General features: G+C 46.8%; 1 protein-coding gene across 1 annotated transcript in view; it reads right to left on the reverse strand.

The window, feature by feature from the left end:
- LOC137619873 (DNA polymerase alpha catalytic subunit-like) overlaps positions 1-15,036 on the reverse strand; it is a 316,081-nt gene that overhangs the window by 134,292 nt on the left and 166,753 nt on the right. The window contains exon 8 of the mRNA XM_068350163.1: positions 14,657-14,789. Coding sequence (XP_068206264.1) covers positions 14,657-14,789 — 133 coding nt within the window. The remainder of the gene's footprint in view (positions 1-14,656; positions 14,790-15,036) is intronic.

Raw genomic sequence — 15,036 nt, forward strand, 5'->3', positions numbered from 1 at the left:
GTGGAGCACTACTTCAACCCCTCCTATGGCAAAAAGGTCACATATTTGATGAGCTCGGTGCCGAATACTGCAGATATGTCACAACTAGAAATGGAAAAGCATGAATTGTCTTTGATGGGTATGAAAGTGGTCCATCCATTAAAGACGCGACTCACCGACGCCGAGAAGGGGGTTCTGTTGGTGTTAATGTGTCACTGACCCCTTTAATGGTGTTCAAATTAAAAATGGATGTTTTCCTAGCTTATTAAGAAAACTAACAAATGTTCATCAAATTGCTGGGAAAGAGTTTGGAGGAAGCAGTTTGTAAAGTAGTTCATGCATCTGGAGATGCTGACGTATTGATTGTGAAGACTGCTCTATAACTGGCACAGACAGGAGAAACAATTTTGACAGTAGATGACACTGACCTAATGGTCCTGCTATGTTATCCATTTTACCCCCAATGCTATTTGGAACTTTCCAACCCTTAACCCCCAGGCGTTTTTATTTTTGAAGCACGTTTTGCAATACTTTTTTTTAGATTGCGCTGACAGCCTTAATTTTTGTCACAGAGAGGTCATGTTGGTCTCATTAATTTGGAAAATGCTGGAAGTTTTTAATAAAGTTATCAAAAATTTAAAAAAAAAAAATGCAAATAGTAGCTTTTTGCAACTATGTACTGGTACGTCCATGGGGGTTAAAGGATGAGTTTTGTAAAACGTACCAGTACGTCCATTGGGGGTAAAAGGGTTATCATGCCAATAGAGATGATGGTTACATCTACTTCACGCCACAACCAAAGTCTAGTGCAAAAAGTGTGAAAGTCTGGAACATCAAAGAGATGAGGAAATCTTAGGGAGCTGTGGTCGGTTGTTCCAACATTCTTTTCATCCATGCACTACTGGGTTGTGATTCTATATCAATTGTTCATGGAATTGGGAAGGCAGCGCCCCTTCGAAAGGTGATGAACAATAGAAACTTCCTCAAACTGGCAGAAGTGTTTGACAAGGATAGCAGTGCAGAGAAGGTTATTGAAGCTGGGGAGAGGGTTTTAGTGTGCCTGTACAATGGTAATGATGGGGAAAACATCAATCATCTCCGACTGAGGCGCTTTAAGGAAAAGGTTGCAAAAAGCTCAAAGTATGTTGAGGCCAAATCATTGCCACCAACAAGAGCAGCTACGAAATTCCACACCCTTCATGTTTACTTCCAAATTCAGGAATGGAAAGATAGAAACCAGCTAAAACCTGACGAGTGGGGATGGAAAATTTCAGATGGTAAATTACAACCAATCAAGACTGTTTGCCAGCTGGTCCTGTAAATTTGTTGGCTATAATTAGGTGTAACTGTACTTCAGGGTGTACTACAGCAAGATACAGTTGCAGGAAACATGGCATTCACTGTTCAAACTTGTGTGGTAATTGCAAAGGCCTCCACAGCACCAACTCACCACAGCCAAGTCTTGATGATGATGAAGTTACCTTTGACTAGTTCTTGACAAGAAATGTTCTTTGGTCCGTTCATGAACTTGTTCTGTGGTGATTATACAAGAGCCTTGCCCCAGCATTCGACCAACTGACCATTCTTTATTGTAAATTGTACTTATTTTGTACCTATTTTTTATGAAATGTCAGGAATTAATGTGAAAATTGTTGCCTTGAAAAAGGCTACTTAGTCTGTTTTTGTACCTTTTATATTCAATTTGTAAGAAATAAAAAAAAGCATGAAAACAATGGCAGGGGCTAGTTATTTTCTGGTGTTAATTTATTATTAGGCATATAGCTACCTATCATTACAATTTAAAACACCAAGAAAATGTGAAGCTGGCTTGGGGTGGGCCCTTTGTGGGGTTTCATGTAAATAATTTTTTTTCTTATTTCTAATTCAATAGAGGTTTTTTGTCAGGAAAAACTTTTATTTTGGTCAGTAATTGTCAGGAATTTTATGTCTAGAAATTTTAATAGTCACGTTGGATTTCAACGATGGCGGCCGTTGACCCCTTTCCGCAAGGTTAATTTTGGTAAACTTTTTTTATCTGAAAGAGAGGTTATCCATGCCCAATATACAAGTTAAAAACCTTTGTTAGCGATTTGTTTGAGGCTCAGCCACATTTTGACAGGACTAAAAGAATAGTCTCCCATTCTCGGGGCATCCCATTATACCTCCAAGGGGATGTGACGATCGCAATATCTCTCATCTTATTTTCGGTTAAAGTATCCCAATGCTTTTGCCAATTGTTAAAAATAGAATTCTTAATTGCTGGTAAAAATTCATTACAGAGAATGTGATACCTTCTTGGAAGCAACTTGGCTGCAGCACTCTTTGCCAGTGAATCTGCCTCTTTATTTCCAGACACACCTACGTGTGCCGGAACCCAGCAAAATCAAACTGTTATACCTTTTAGGGCAATAATCAAAAGCCACTCTAAAATCTTTGAAACTAGAGGTTTACTAGAATTAAAACTTTATAAAGCTTGAAGGACACTTCTTGAATCACTATAAATGGTAAAATTGCCCTCCTCTTTTAAAGCTATTTTCTAAATACAGTAGTGGTTAGTATACCATACAATTCAGCAGTAAATATGGAAAATATTGAAGGAAGTGCACCTCTACAGTTAAAAGAACTACTATATATTCCAAATCCAACAGCAGCATCAGATTTGGAGCCATCGGTATATATAAAAGTTGATTCCCTATGTTCTTCAACATGTTCCATAAAAAGAGACCTAGCTTCTAATTCAGTCATGTTTTTTTTAATACCAATAAAATATTTACAAAAAGATATCTCTGGTAATTTCCATGGTGGGGTTAATGTTATCTTAAATGGAAACTGGAACATAAACATGGATTAATTTACCCACTGACTATACTTTTCCTTACGTTCTGGGAATTTACACTATTTACAAAATAGTAGGTCTTGTGAGGACCTTTGAATCTGATTCAGCAAATTATTTGGTAAAAAAGACACCCCATTTCTATTGGTTAACCTAATCTCATATTCTAGACAAATCATAGGATCATGGCTTTCTTGTTACCATCAACAAAAATAATAAACACCAATGTAATAACCTTGACTTGGAAAAATAATACAGTAATATAATTAATACTACCCAAGAAAAACATTGAAATAGCTAGAGGGGCACTATGTAGAGAGCATGCATTCGCCATGCAAAGCAGTTGCATTTTGCGCTCAACTCCACTGCACACTTGTATTTGATATACTTTCTTCAAAATCTAATAGATTTGTCCTTGGATCATACTCCACATGAGCACCAATTTTCTAGGAATTTACATAATTAACAAAATAGTAGATCTTGTGAGGACCTTTGGATTTGATTCAGCTAATGATTTGGTAAAAAAGACATCCAGTTTCTTCTGCAGGTATTGGTTAACGTAAGTCATACTTCAGAAAAATGAAGGGATCATGGTTTTTTTGTTACTATCAACAAAAATAAAAAAACACCAATGCAATAACCTTGGCTTAGAAAAATAATAGAGTAAAATAATTAATATGACCCAAGAAAAACACTGATATATATATCTAAAGGGGCGCTCAGTAGAGCATGCATTCGCCATGCAAAGCAGTCTTATTTTACTCTTAATTCCACTGTGTACTTGTACAAAATAAATTCTATTTAAAATCTAATGGACTTGTCCTTCGGTCATACTCCACATGTACACCAATTTTCATTGAAATTGGTTCTGTAGTTTTTGCGTAATGTTGTTAACAAGCAAAAAATAAACTAATGAAATATTTGCCATTTATTTAACATTGAGATTACTTTCAAAGTACTCCTGCATACTTGTACTTTGATGTGTACTTTATATTCAAAACATGACTACCAAGTTTGGTCAAAATCAGTTGTGCAGTTTTTAAGTAAAGTTGCTCACAAACTAACAAACAAATATAAATAAACTAACAAACAGATGGACAATTACATAACCTTTGCAAAATCTTTGATTTTGATGAAGGCAACAAGCAAACCCTAAAGTAATACGGCTTATGGAATACTTAAGTAACACGGATCTACAAAAAAAAAAAAAAAATCAGTGCTCACAATACTTTCAAGAGACTAAGGATGAACCTAAGCAATATTCAATTATTTTAAGGGGACCAGCTTGAATGCCAATATATGGGGATATAGGAAGAATAACACAAAATCCTGAAAAGATTCATATGGCAATGGAGAATGTGTTTACGAAATATTTTGTCAAAATTCCTTTTACTTTCATAGTTACAGGGTAATTAGTAAAAGTAACTCAATAACCCATAAACATTGTTCCCTAAAAGAAAATGCAGTATTTCTTCTGTAATCGTAAATTTTGATAATTATTACATTTTAATGTAAAAGAAATTGTGAACAATGGCATCTGTATAAATTCCACGAATCGCAGACGAAATGAAACAATGTATTATGCCCTTCAGTCCTACCAAAATCCTGAGAGAGAGTGCATGCCAAAGTTTGACCTCTAACATTCACTCATTTTTACATTTGTATTTCTCGTTTTCGGTAAGCATTTCATCATTTCAAAGAGTAAAAGACAATTAATTTCAACACCTTGCAAACATAAGGAAGAAGAAAATTTGCGAGAGAGAGAGAGAGAGAGAGAGAGAGAGAGAGAGAGAGAGAGAGAGAGAGAGAGAGAGAGAGAGAGAGAGAGAGAGAGAGAGAGAGAGAGAGAGAGAGAGAGTGTGTGTGTATGTGTGTGTATGGATGAGCGGCTGCCTTGTTTGACAGGAGCCAAAAGAAGCAAGATATTGAGCAAAAGGATCTTCACTTATGATAAATAACTTGGTTTTCGTTTATTAATATCCAAAAAAGAACATAAAATTCACAATAATACAAAGAAAAACTTGTCTGATTTGCTTTTTTCAATCTTTCATTAAACTCTAATTCTAAAGACCCTGTATTGGAAATCAATTAGTTCCTAAATACTTGAATGAATCCACCTAAATAATCCTTTCTCCTTCCAGTGATATTTCATCTTCCATTGTATATTCTATTCTCATCTATCCTTCCTGTATTTATCTTGAGCCCAACCTTGTGATATATTTCATGCATTCTGGTAAGCAAGCATTGAAAATCCTGTGGAATTCTGCTAATAAGGACAGCATCATCAGCATACTTTAGGTCTGCTAAAATCCCATCACCAATCCAGTCCAATTCTTCTCCAACTGTTCTACACATAACAAACTCTATGAGAAGGATAACAACATATGTTAAAACACATTCCCTTGGAGTACTCTGCTGTTCACAAGAAATTCCTCTGATAGGACTCCATTAACATTAACTTTACAGCAGCTACGCTAATGAACAGATTTAATAAAATTCACATATTTAAGAGGAATTCTATAATAACAAAGGACTCTCCAGAAAATTGGCCGATGCATACTATCAAAAGCTTTTTCATAGTCCACAAATGCATTACTGTACATGTCTCAAAAATGACAAATTCGAAGATAATTTGTATTTTTCCTAACCATACAAACCTTAGCTATTTACAAAGGGTTTACTTTTAGCGCAGCTGAAATGACGAGCCAATAGTTTTTAACGAGGGTTAATTACCCCCGCGCTAGTTAGCGGGGGGTGGGGAAGGGTAGCTTGCTACCCCTCCCCCCTCCACACACCGGTGACTTGCTTCACTTCACTTAGAGGTAGGACTTGACTTGGGGGTCAGGGATGGCGGGCACATATGTGTAAATAGCTAAGGTTTGTATGGTTAGGAAAAATACAAATTATCTTTGAATTTGTCATTTGTTCCGTAACCGAAATACAAACCACGCTATTTACAAAGGGTGACTTACCCCTTAGGAAGGGTGGAAAGTCCCCCAGCCTTACTGACTTCGGCTTGCCCGGGGGCTCGATCCCTCAGTGAGCAGCACTAGAGAGAGGGAGCCCCTGTACCTCACAAGTTCCTAGCATCGCTAGGAACGAGTGGCCTACATAAGCAGTGTGAGGAGGAGAGTGTGACTCGTCCTATGAAGTTGACCTTGAGACCTTCAGATAGGAATTCTAGGATAGGACGTTCCCCATACCACCTCGTCAGGGTATGGGAGACGCAACAGTATTAAGCTTAATGCTAGGAGCACAAAGAAGCATGGGTTACCTGCAGAGGTCGAGGTCAGCTATGCGAGGACCAGGATGCTGCTTCCCCAAGAGAGGGGAGAATGAAGAAAGAAGTAAGGGTCAGACATACTCTTTCATTCGCGCAGACTAAGACCGGGTAACAACGCCCTCAACCTACTGCTACTTGTCCAAAAAGGAGCCTGAGGTTAGACCAGCTGTTGTGCAGCCACCACAGGGCCGATAGAGAACGTATCGAGGATCCTGTGGGTCACGTCTTGCAGGTAGTGGGCTGTGAAGGTCGTTTGACGCTTCCAGACCCCAGCTTGAAGTACCTGCGTCCCAGAGAAGTTTCTCTTTAAGTCCAGGGATGTAGCAATACCCCTGACATCGTGGGCCCGAGGGCGACGTGACGGAGGAGGGTCAGGATTCAGGGCATGGTAGATAACCCTTCGAATCCAAGCTGAGATGGTATTCCTGGTGAACCTCCTCTTTGTCCTGCCTGTGCTCACAAACAAAGCTCGCACACGAGGACGGACTGCAGCCGTTCTCTTCAAGTAGTGCCTCAGATACCTCACTGGACATAGTAGCAGCTGGTCTGGGTCGTTTGTTACAGAACGGAGACTCGCGATCCTGAAAGAGTCGAACCGAGGATCCGGCACTCCAGGATTCTGAGTCTTGGCTACAAACTCAGGGACGAACCTGAACGTTACCTCCCCCCATCCCCTTGAATGGGCGATGTCGTACGAGAGACCATGAAGTTCACTAACTCGCTTGGCCGCGGCCAAGGCGAATAGGAAAGCCGTCTTCCAAGACAGGTGGCGATCGGAGGCCTGGCGTAATGGCTCGAAGGGAGGTCTCTTAAGAGACCTGAGGACTCGAACCACGTTCCAAGGAGGTTGTCTCACTTCCGACTGGGGGCAGGTAAGCTCATAGCTACGTATGAGTAAAGAGAGTTCTAGCGATGAAGAAATATCCACGCCCTTCAATCTGAAGGCCAAGCTTAAGGCTGAGCGATAGCCTTTCACTGCCGAGACAGAAAGGCGCATTTCTTCTCGCAGATACACGAGGAAGTCCGCTATTGCTGGAATAGTGGAATCGAGTGGAGAGATACCCCTTCCACGACACCAACCACAAAAGACTCTCCACTTTGCTTGGTAGACTCCCTCAGAGGACCTTCGCAGGTGCCGAGACATTCTCTCCGCAACCTGTTGCGAAAAGCCTCTCTCCGCGAGGAGACGCTGGATAGTCTCCAGGCGTGAAGCCGAAGCGAGGCCACGGCCCTGTGAGGGACGCCGGAGTGGTGTTGTCTGAGAAGCTCGTGTCGTGGAGGAAGCTCCCTTGGGAGTTCCGTCAGGAGTTGCAGAAGGTCCGGAAACCATTCCGCGTGATGCCATAGCGGAGCTACTAGAGTCATGGAACAGTTGACCGATAATCTAGTCCTGTTGAGCACCCTTCTCATCAGACAGAACGGTGGGAAGGCGTACACGTCGATGTTGTCCCACCGTTGCTGGAAAGCATCTTGCCAGAGTGCCTTGGGGTCCGGGACTGGTGAGCAGTACAGGGGCAGCTTGAAGTTCAAGGCTGTCGCGAACAAATCCAGTCGGGGAACCCCACAAAGTCAGGACTTTGTAGGCTATCTGAGGATCCATAGACCACTTGGTACTCACTATCTGCGAAGCCCTGCTCAGACTGTCGGCGAGCACATTCCTCTTGCCAGGAATGAAGCGAGCTGATAGTGTTATCGAGTGGGTTTCGGTCCACCTCAGAGTCTCTACTGCAAGATGGGATAGCTGTTGCGAAAAAGTGCCTCCGTGCTTGTTGATATAAGCCACTACTGTGGTGTTGTCGCTCATCACCACCACGGAGTGACCCGCCAGGGACCGTTGGAACTGCTGAAGAGCCAGAAAGATGGCCTTCAATTCTAGCAGGTTGATGTGTAGGCACTTTTCTGATTCTGACCAAAGGCCTGAGGCCCTCTGGTTCAGAACGTGCGCCCCCCACCCTTCTTTTGACGCGTCCGAAAACAGTCAATTCCGGGGGGAGGACGAGAAGACTCACTCCCTTCCGCAGGTTCTCGTAGGCCACCCACCACCGCAAGTCCGTCTGTTCCAGAGACCCCATTGGGATCAGAATGTCTGGGGAATCGGATCCTTGATTCCACCGGGACTTGAGCCGCCATTGAAGGGATCTCATCCTGAGGCGGCTGTTTGGAACCAGACGGGCCAGGGAGGATAGGTGGCCTAAGAGACGCAACCACGATTGGGCGGGGAGTTCTTTTCGCCTGAGGAAAGGTTCCGCCACCATCCTCAGCCTTGCTATCCGGTCGTCTGAAGGAAAGGCTTTGTGGAGATTGGTGTCTATTAGCATGCCTAGATAAACCAGTCGTTGGGACGGCTGCAGAGAGGACTTCTCGAGGTTTACCACGATCCCCAGATCCAGGCAAAGATCCAGAAGCCTGTCTCGGTGCCGAAGAAGGGTCGACTCCGAGTCTGCTAGGATCAGCCAATCGTCCAGGTAACGAAGGAGACGAATGCCGTTCCTGTGCGCCCAAGATGAAATCAGGGTGAACACTCTGGTGAACACCTGAGGAGCTGTGGAGAGACCGAAACATAGCACCTTGAACTGGTAGATCTTGTCATCTAGGCAGAATCTCAGGTACTTCCTGGAAGATGGATGGATTGGGATCTGGAAGTACGCGTCCTTTAGATCCAGTGTACACATGAAGTCTTGTGGTCTCACCGCAAGTCTGACCGTGTCTGCTGTCTCCATGCTGAACCGGGTTTGTTTGACAAACCTGTTCAGAGGTGAGAGATCGATGACGGGTCTCCAGCCTCCAGTAGCCTTCTTTACAAGAAAGAGTCGACTGAAGAAGCCTGGGGAGCCGTCCACGACCTCCTGGAGAGCACCCTTCTCGAGCATGGTCTCGACTTCGGCCTGAATGGCCAGCCCCTTTGCCGATCCCGTGGCATAGGAGCTCAACGACACTGGATTCGCTGTCAGGGGAGGTTGAGATGTCGTGAACGGGACGCGATAACCTTGGCCGATCACTGAGACCGTCCAAGCATCGGCCCCGTGTTGCTGCCACCTGCGGACGCAACGCTGAAGGCATCCCCCCACAGGTGGACATGCAGGGGGACTGCCACCCCTAGGGCTTGCGGCCGCGGCCGCCACCCCTAGGAGTCTTGCCTCCCCTGGAGGACTTACCGCCCCTCTTGACCTTGGCTGGAAAGGGCTGGGGCTTAGACACCACTCTCTTAGCTGCCGATGCCTGTTTGGGAGCCTTACGAGGCTGTTGCTGCTGTTGTGGCGGGGCTGGAGGCTTATAGGGCCGAGTTGTAAGGGCCCTGTGGAGGAGGGAGTCCGTGCTGGATTTCCTCCACCTCTCAGCCGTTCGCTCCATGTCTTGAGGCTCAAACAGGCTCTCCCCCAGAAGGGAAGCATGTCGGAGCCTACACACATCTACGGCGGGGACCTTCGGATGGAATCTCTCGGACACAGCATCGCGACGCTTCAACACCGAGTTGGCCCACAGGGTGGTAACCTGGTGCGCCAAAAACTCGATGGAGCGGGTGCCCGAGAGCAAGAAGGTCTCTAGGGCCTTCCTATTGGTGTCCTTGGACAAGTCCTCCGATCGCAATAGGATGCCCAGAGATCCTAGCCAGAAGTCCAGCCACGAAGTGGCCTGCATGGCACACTTAGCGACCTTCTCGTGGTTAAGGATCTCTGCCGCCGAGAACAACACCTGCCGGGCAGAGAGTTTCTCAAGGGGAACTCCCTTCGCCAGCTCCTCCACAGAGTGATGGAGAGGAAGAGCGAGGTTGTGCTCACCCAGGATCTCGAAATACCTCCTCTGCTGAAGGCGAGGAGGAGGGATGAGCTTGTTCCCGGCAGTGGAACGACTGGAGGAGGCAAGAAGTGCGAGCTGAGCGTTGGCCATAGCCCTGGCACTCTTCAGCCCCCGAGACCAGGGCAGAGCTGCACTGGTCTTAGGGGCCTTCCGAACGTCACACTTCCTCCAGAATCGTGTCTTTGCCTTCACGGGGGGGCGATGACTGGATCCGTAAGTCTGTTAAGTTGCCTTATCAGGCTTAGGGCCTGCCAAAAGGCATGTTCAGACTCTTGCTGTTCTCCTCCCTGCGGGCTGGCAGCTAAGTCTCCTGCCCCAGGAATATCTTCCTGGGGTGATACGTGGACATTCCCCTGGGTAGCCATGGGTTCCTGATGAATCCTTGCAGAGGATTTAGGGACGGTCTTGGAATCCTTGGGTTCCCTCCTGGGAGGGATACAGGATCCCAACAACGAGGTTCGAGGGGCCCCTTCCTCACGAGACGATTCTCCTGCCTTAAGCGAAGTCTCCCCCCCTGGTGCCGAGGGGAAGACTACCGCCCCACTGGACTCACCTGAGGACAGAAAGGCCTCGTCCACGGGAGAAGGAGAGAGTACTCGTGCAGGAGAAGGGACCTTCGAGACCGACCTCTTGGGAACCAACTTCGCCCTGGGGGAAGTCACCACGAAGTCTTCTCCTCTCTTTCTCTTCAGCATAGGAGAGACAGCCGCTGGTTTGTTACCCTGGCCGGCGAGTGCTGGTTTCATAACCCTCGCTAAAGGGAAAGGGATCGGGCGATCCTTTGGAGTGGACACGACGGTACCTGCCTGAAAAGGTGGGGAAGAATGCTGTACTGACCTCTCTTCGTCCTGCACTACCAACCTGTGCTTGGATGGAGGTGATCCCGAGTGCCGTCTAGGAGCACGCGTCCCTGCTGCTACCACTGGCTGTGGAATTCGCCGCGAATGATGGTCGCGCGAGGGCGAATGGTCGCGTGAAGGCGAATGGTCGCGTGGGAGAGCGATCGTGCGGGCGCGCAGGTGGATGATCGCGCGGGCGCACAGCCGAGCGGTCGCGCGGGCGAACGGTCGCGTGGGCACGCAGGCGAGCGGTCGCGCGGGCGCGCGGGCGCGCAGGCGAGCGATCGCGCGGGCGCGCAGGTAAATGAACACGTGTCCGAGGCGACGAACGCAAGCGTTGGCGCGACGGCGAGGGATCGTGCTGCCGCGTAGGTGAGGAAGATCGCTGGCGATGTAGATCCACAGGCGATCGATGACGAGCTGGTGAGTGCAGTCGCTCAAGTTGGCGATGGCGCGATGTGGTATGTCGACGCACTGGTGTGCGATGGTGAGCAGCATGCGCAGGTGAATGACCGCGTAATGGTAAGCGATGGCGAGCAACATGCGCAGGTGAATGATCGCGTGATGGGGTGCGATGGTGATCAGCATCCGCAGGAGGGCGATCGTTCAGGGTCGTGCGATGAGGAGCAGCATGCGTAAGAGGGCGATCGTGCAGGGGCGAGCGATGGCGAGCAGCATGCGCAGGTGGCCGATCGCGTGATGGGGTGCGATGGTGATCAGCATCCGCAGGAGGGCGATCGTGCAGGGTCGTGCGATGGCGAGCAGTATGCGCAGGAGGGCGATCGTGCAATGGCGAGCGATGGCGAGCAGCATGTGCAGGCGGGCGATCGCGCGATGGCGAGCTAGAAGCTGGCGAACCATGTTCCTTCAGGAGCGTTGGAGAACGTCGGCGCGCTAGTTGTCGCTGTTGAATAGGCGATACTAAGATCGCCTGTGCGCGCTGGCAAGCAGGTGAACGCTGGCGAGGAGGTAATCGCTGGCGCGTAGGTGATCGCTGGCGAGCTGGTGATCGCTGGCGAGCAGAAGGTCGACACGTGTCCTGTGAGAGGACAGGTGGCGCCGCGCGTTCACGAGCAGGAATGGGAAGATCGCTGGCGCGTTGGCGAACATGTGTTTCTGACACACGCGCAGCACGATGTTGCGTAGCCACAGGACCAGGCAGGTGGTGAGCAGGGAGTTCAGCAGGTTCTAAAGGGTGGTCAGACACCGCAGGGCAAGGGTCCTCAAATGAGCGCTGACGCTCGGAAGAGAGCTGACGAGCAGGAGAGCGCTGGCGAGGGGGGCGAACATCAGGAGAGAGCCGACGAGCAGGAGAGTCTTGGCGAGCAGGAGAGCGCTTGTGCGCTAGCACTGCTCGCGTAAGGGAAGAATCCCTTAGCCCCGAAGGGACCGTTGCCCGTCGGGTGACGAGTTCTCCAGAAGGCGAAGATCCGGCAGGAGATGGTGAGCGGTCTGCAGAGAGGTTCAAGGAGGGCGGAGCAGTAGGTTGAGGCTGACGAGGAGAGTCCCCCCCGGAGGACGAAGACCCAAAAAGGCGCCTCTTAGTCCCCCTGTAAGGGGAAGGGAGGCCCTTGTGGCGTAGAGGACGGTGAGCCTTACGGCGGAGGCGGCCTCGGGGGAGATCGCCGGGACCATCGGTCCTCCGAAGGGGAGTCTCCGTCAAAACACTTCCCTCAGAAGGAAGCTGAGCAGCAGTCGAGACCGAAGGACTCACTTCCCCCTTCGAAGGATGTACGGAAGGAGGAGGAGAGCCTTTAGCACCATCACTAGCAACAGCACCTGCGGCGGAAGGCCCAGCCACGTTTGAGGCCTCTGTCACCACGACGTCAATAATAGACAGAGGGTCTACCTCTACCACCACCGGCGACTGCTTAACAGCGGCCCCCAACGAGACAAGGTCAATAAGAGCGACCCTGGAGGGCAAGCCCTTAAGCCCCAGGGACGACCAAATCTGTAAAAGATCATCACTGGATAAGGCATTATCAATAACCTCCCCCGGAGGAGGAGGGGGAACCGCCTCGCTATGGGAGGCGACGCCCTCTCCCCCCACCGAAGGTCGGGAAACAGAACAAGGGCCTGCGCTCTCACTCGGCCAACTCTCCTTAGGAGGCGGACGAGGGGGAGCTTCGGAGGAGGTTTGGGCGGCGGAAGAAGAGTCCCAAGAACCTTCCTCCTTCAAGGCTAACCCCGGAGGAGAACGGTCTCTCTTGGACTTCTTCTTACGCCGACGGCCAAACCTCTCCCACTGGGAGGCAGACCACTCCCTGCACTCACGGCACATGTTCTCCTGGTCACACCGTCGGCCCCGACATTGAGGGCAGAGGGTGTGTGGATCCATATTAACGTCCGACATGAAAGTCCCACAAGGACGGCTGGAAACTCCAAAGCATGTACGCATAGTAAAGAAAATAACTGAAGGTCAACTTCCAACCAACACACACGCTGAAAAGAAAAAGCAGAAAATTAAAGGCTGTCACGAAGGCGATGAGCAGACACGTCTGATCACCGCCGAGCCAAAAGTGAAGTGAAGCAAGTCACCGGTGTGTGGAGGGGGGAGGGGTAGCAAGCTACCCTTCCCCACCCCCGCTAACTAGCGCGGGGGTAATTAACCCTCGTTAAAAACTATTGGCTCGTCATTTCAGCTGCGCTAAAAGTAAACCCTTTGTAAATAGCGTGGTTTGTATTTCGGTTACGGAACAATGAAAATTTGGTCAGTACAACTTCTACCTTTATTAAGCTCTCTTTGTTCATCTCACAGCTTCTCATCAATTTTAATCTCTAGTCTCTTCAGAAAAAGGATACTATATATTTCTATGACAATTGACGCTAGTATGATGCCTCTGTAATTATTGTAATCAGTTAGCCTAGGTCTCCTTTCTGTGCCATTTTCACAAACACTCCTAACTCCCATTCATCAGGTTTCGCTTTTTCATGCCACATTCTACAAAATAATCTAGAAGTATTTTAGGGGTTACTTAATTTTCAGCCAGTATCATCTCAGCAGTTATACCATCGTAACCGGGGGCTTTCCATCTCCTGAGTTTTTTAACATTAGATTTGACTTCAATCATATTTCCTTACTAGCTAAAAAATTATTTGTCAGCATATACAGTATGTTATTCTACATTTCTTTAGGTAAAAATAGTCATTTCCACGATTAATACCTTCGGGCCGATAAACACATACCAAGGATGAAGCAACAGGTTCAATGTCAAGATCGTCATCATAAACATCGCCATCAGTAATATAATCATCATCATCATGCTCACTATGGCTGTCCAAATCATCAGCACATGCTTTTGAATCATTAAGATATCCAAAAAAAATTAATTCTTAATTTTGCATAATAAAAAGAAATCTTCATTGATAAGACAAATGGCACCAACCCCCACTGCCAACGACGCATGCTTAGCACAATATAACCTTAAAGTATACAGTTTTTGGCAAACTTAAATTTGTAAACGATTACAGATTGGTTACAGTATCCTGTGACATCAATAGAAGGTGGAGCTAAGGATAGAAAAATACATCCACAATATATATACTTGAAAATTGACAGCATATAATGCATCCATTATATGGATAGGGTACTCTTTGTTGGTTAAATTCCTAATGAACATGAGGAAAATGAATATTATCCATTGGTGGTTAACCCTAATCTAAATATCTAAATCAATCCTCCACAAAGAAAATATCTGGAGAACAAAAGTAGATATGACACGAGTGCCTGGAAATATTCAGGACATGAATATAGGCTCATATATTCGATTGATCTGATTGATATGAAAGAAAGTCAAGTAGAATCTTTTGTAGGTATGAAGATTAACCCATTCATCGAGGTAAAACTCAAACTCTACAACTTATAAATTAAACAACATCAAATCAATATTTACATGTTTTACTAAAAGGTTATGAAATACTAACTTGTTCTCCTTTAGAATTGGTAGTCAGAGGCAACTGAGAGGAATCTATCTGAATATCCTTTACTACGGTCTCATTCAAGCACCCTTTGGCTGTCTCCCATCCACCAGTCAATATCTTCTCTTCTTCTTTGGGCCTGCAATTGGTATTTCACTTTTAAAAATGGAGAATTACAAGGTAATTTAAAAAGAAACTAACAAATTTGGAAATAATCTATATTTTTTCCTAACTAATACAAACCTGTAGTTATTTATATGGATTATCTTTCGGTGAAGCTGGAAGGTAGCCAAATAGACTAAAAAGTGTGATGTGGCAACCCTATCTAACCACTGTTGAGGGTACCTATCTCCACTTACATCTCGCAGAGCTGCCTCACTGTTCAA

This window comes from Palaemon carinicauda, chromosome 26 (genome assembly GCF_036898095.1).
Source record: "Palaemon carinicauda isolate YSFRI2023 chromosome 26, ASM3689809v2, whole genome shotgun sequence".
Lineage (NCBI taxonomy): Eukaryota > Metazoa > Arthropoda > Malacostraca > Decapoda > Palaemonidae > Palaemon > Palaemon carinicauda.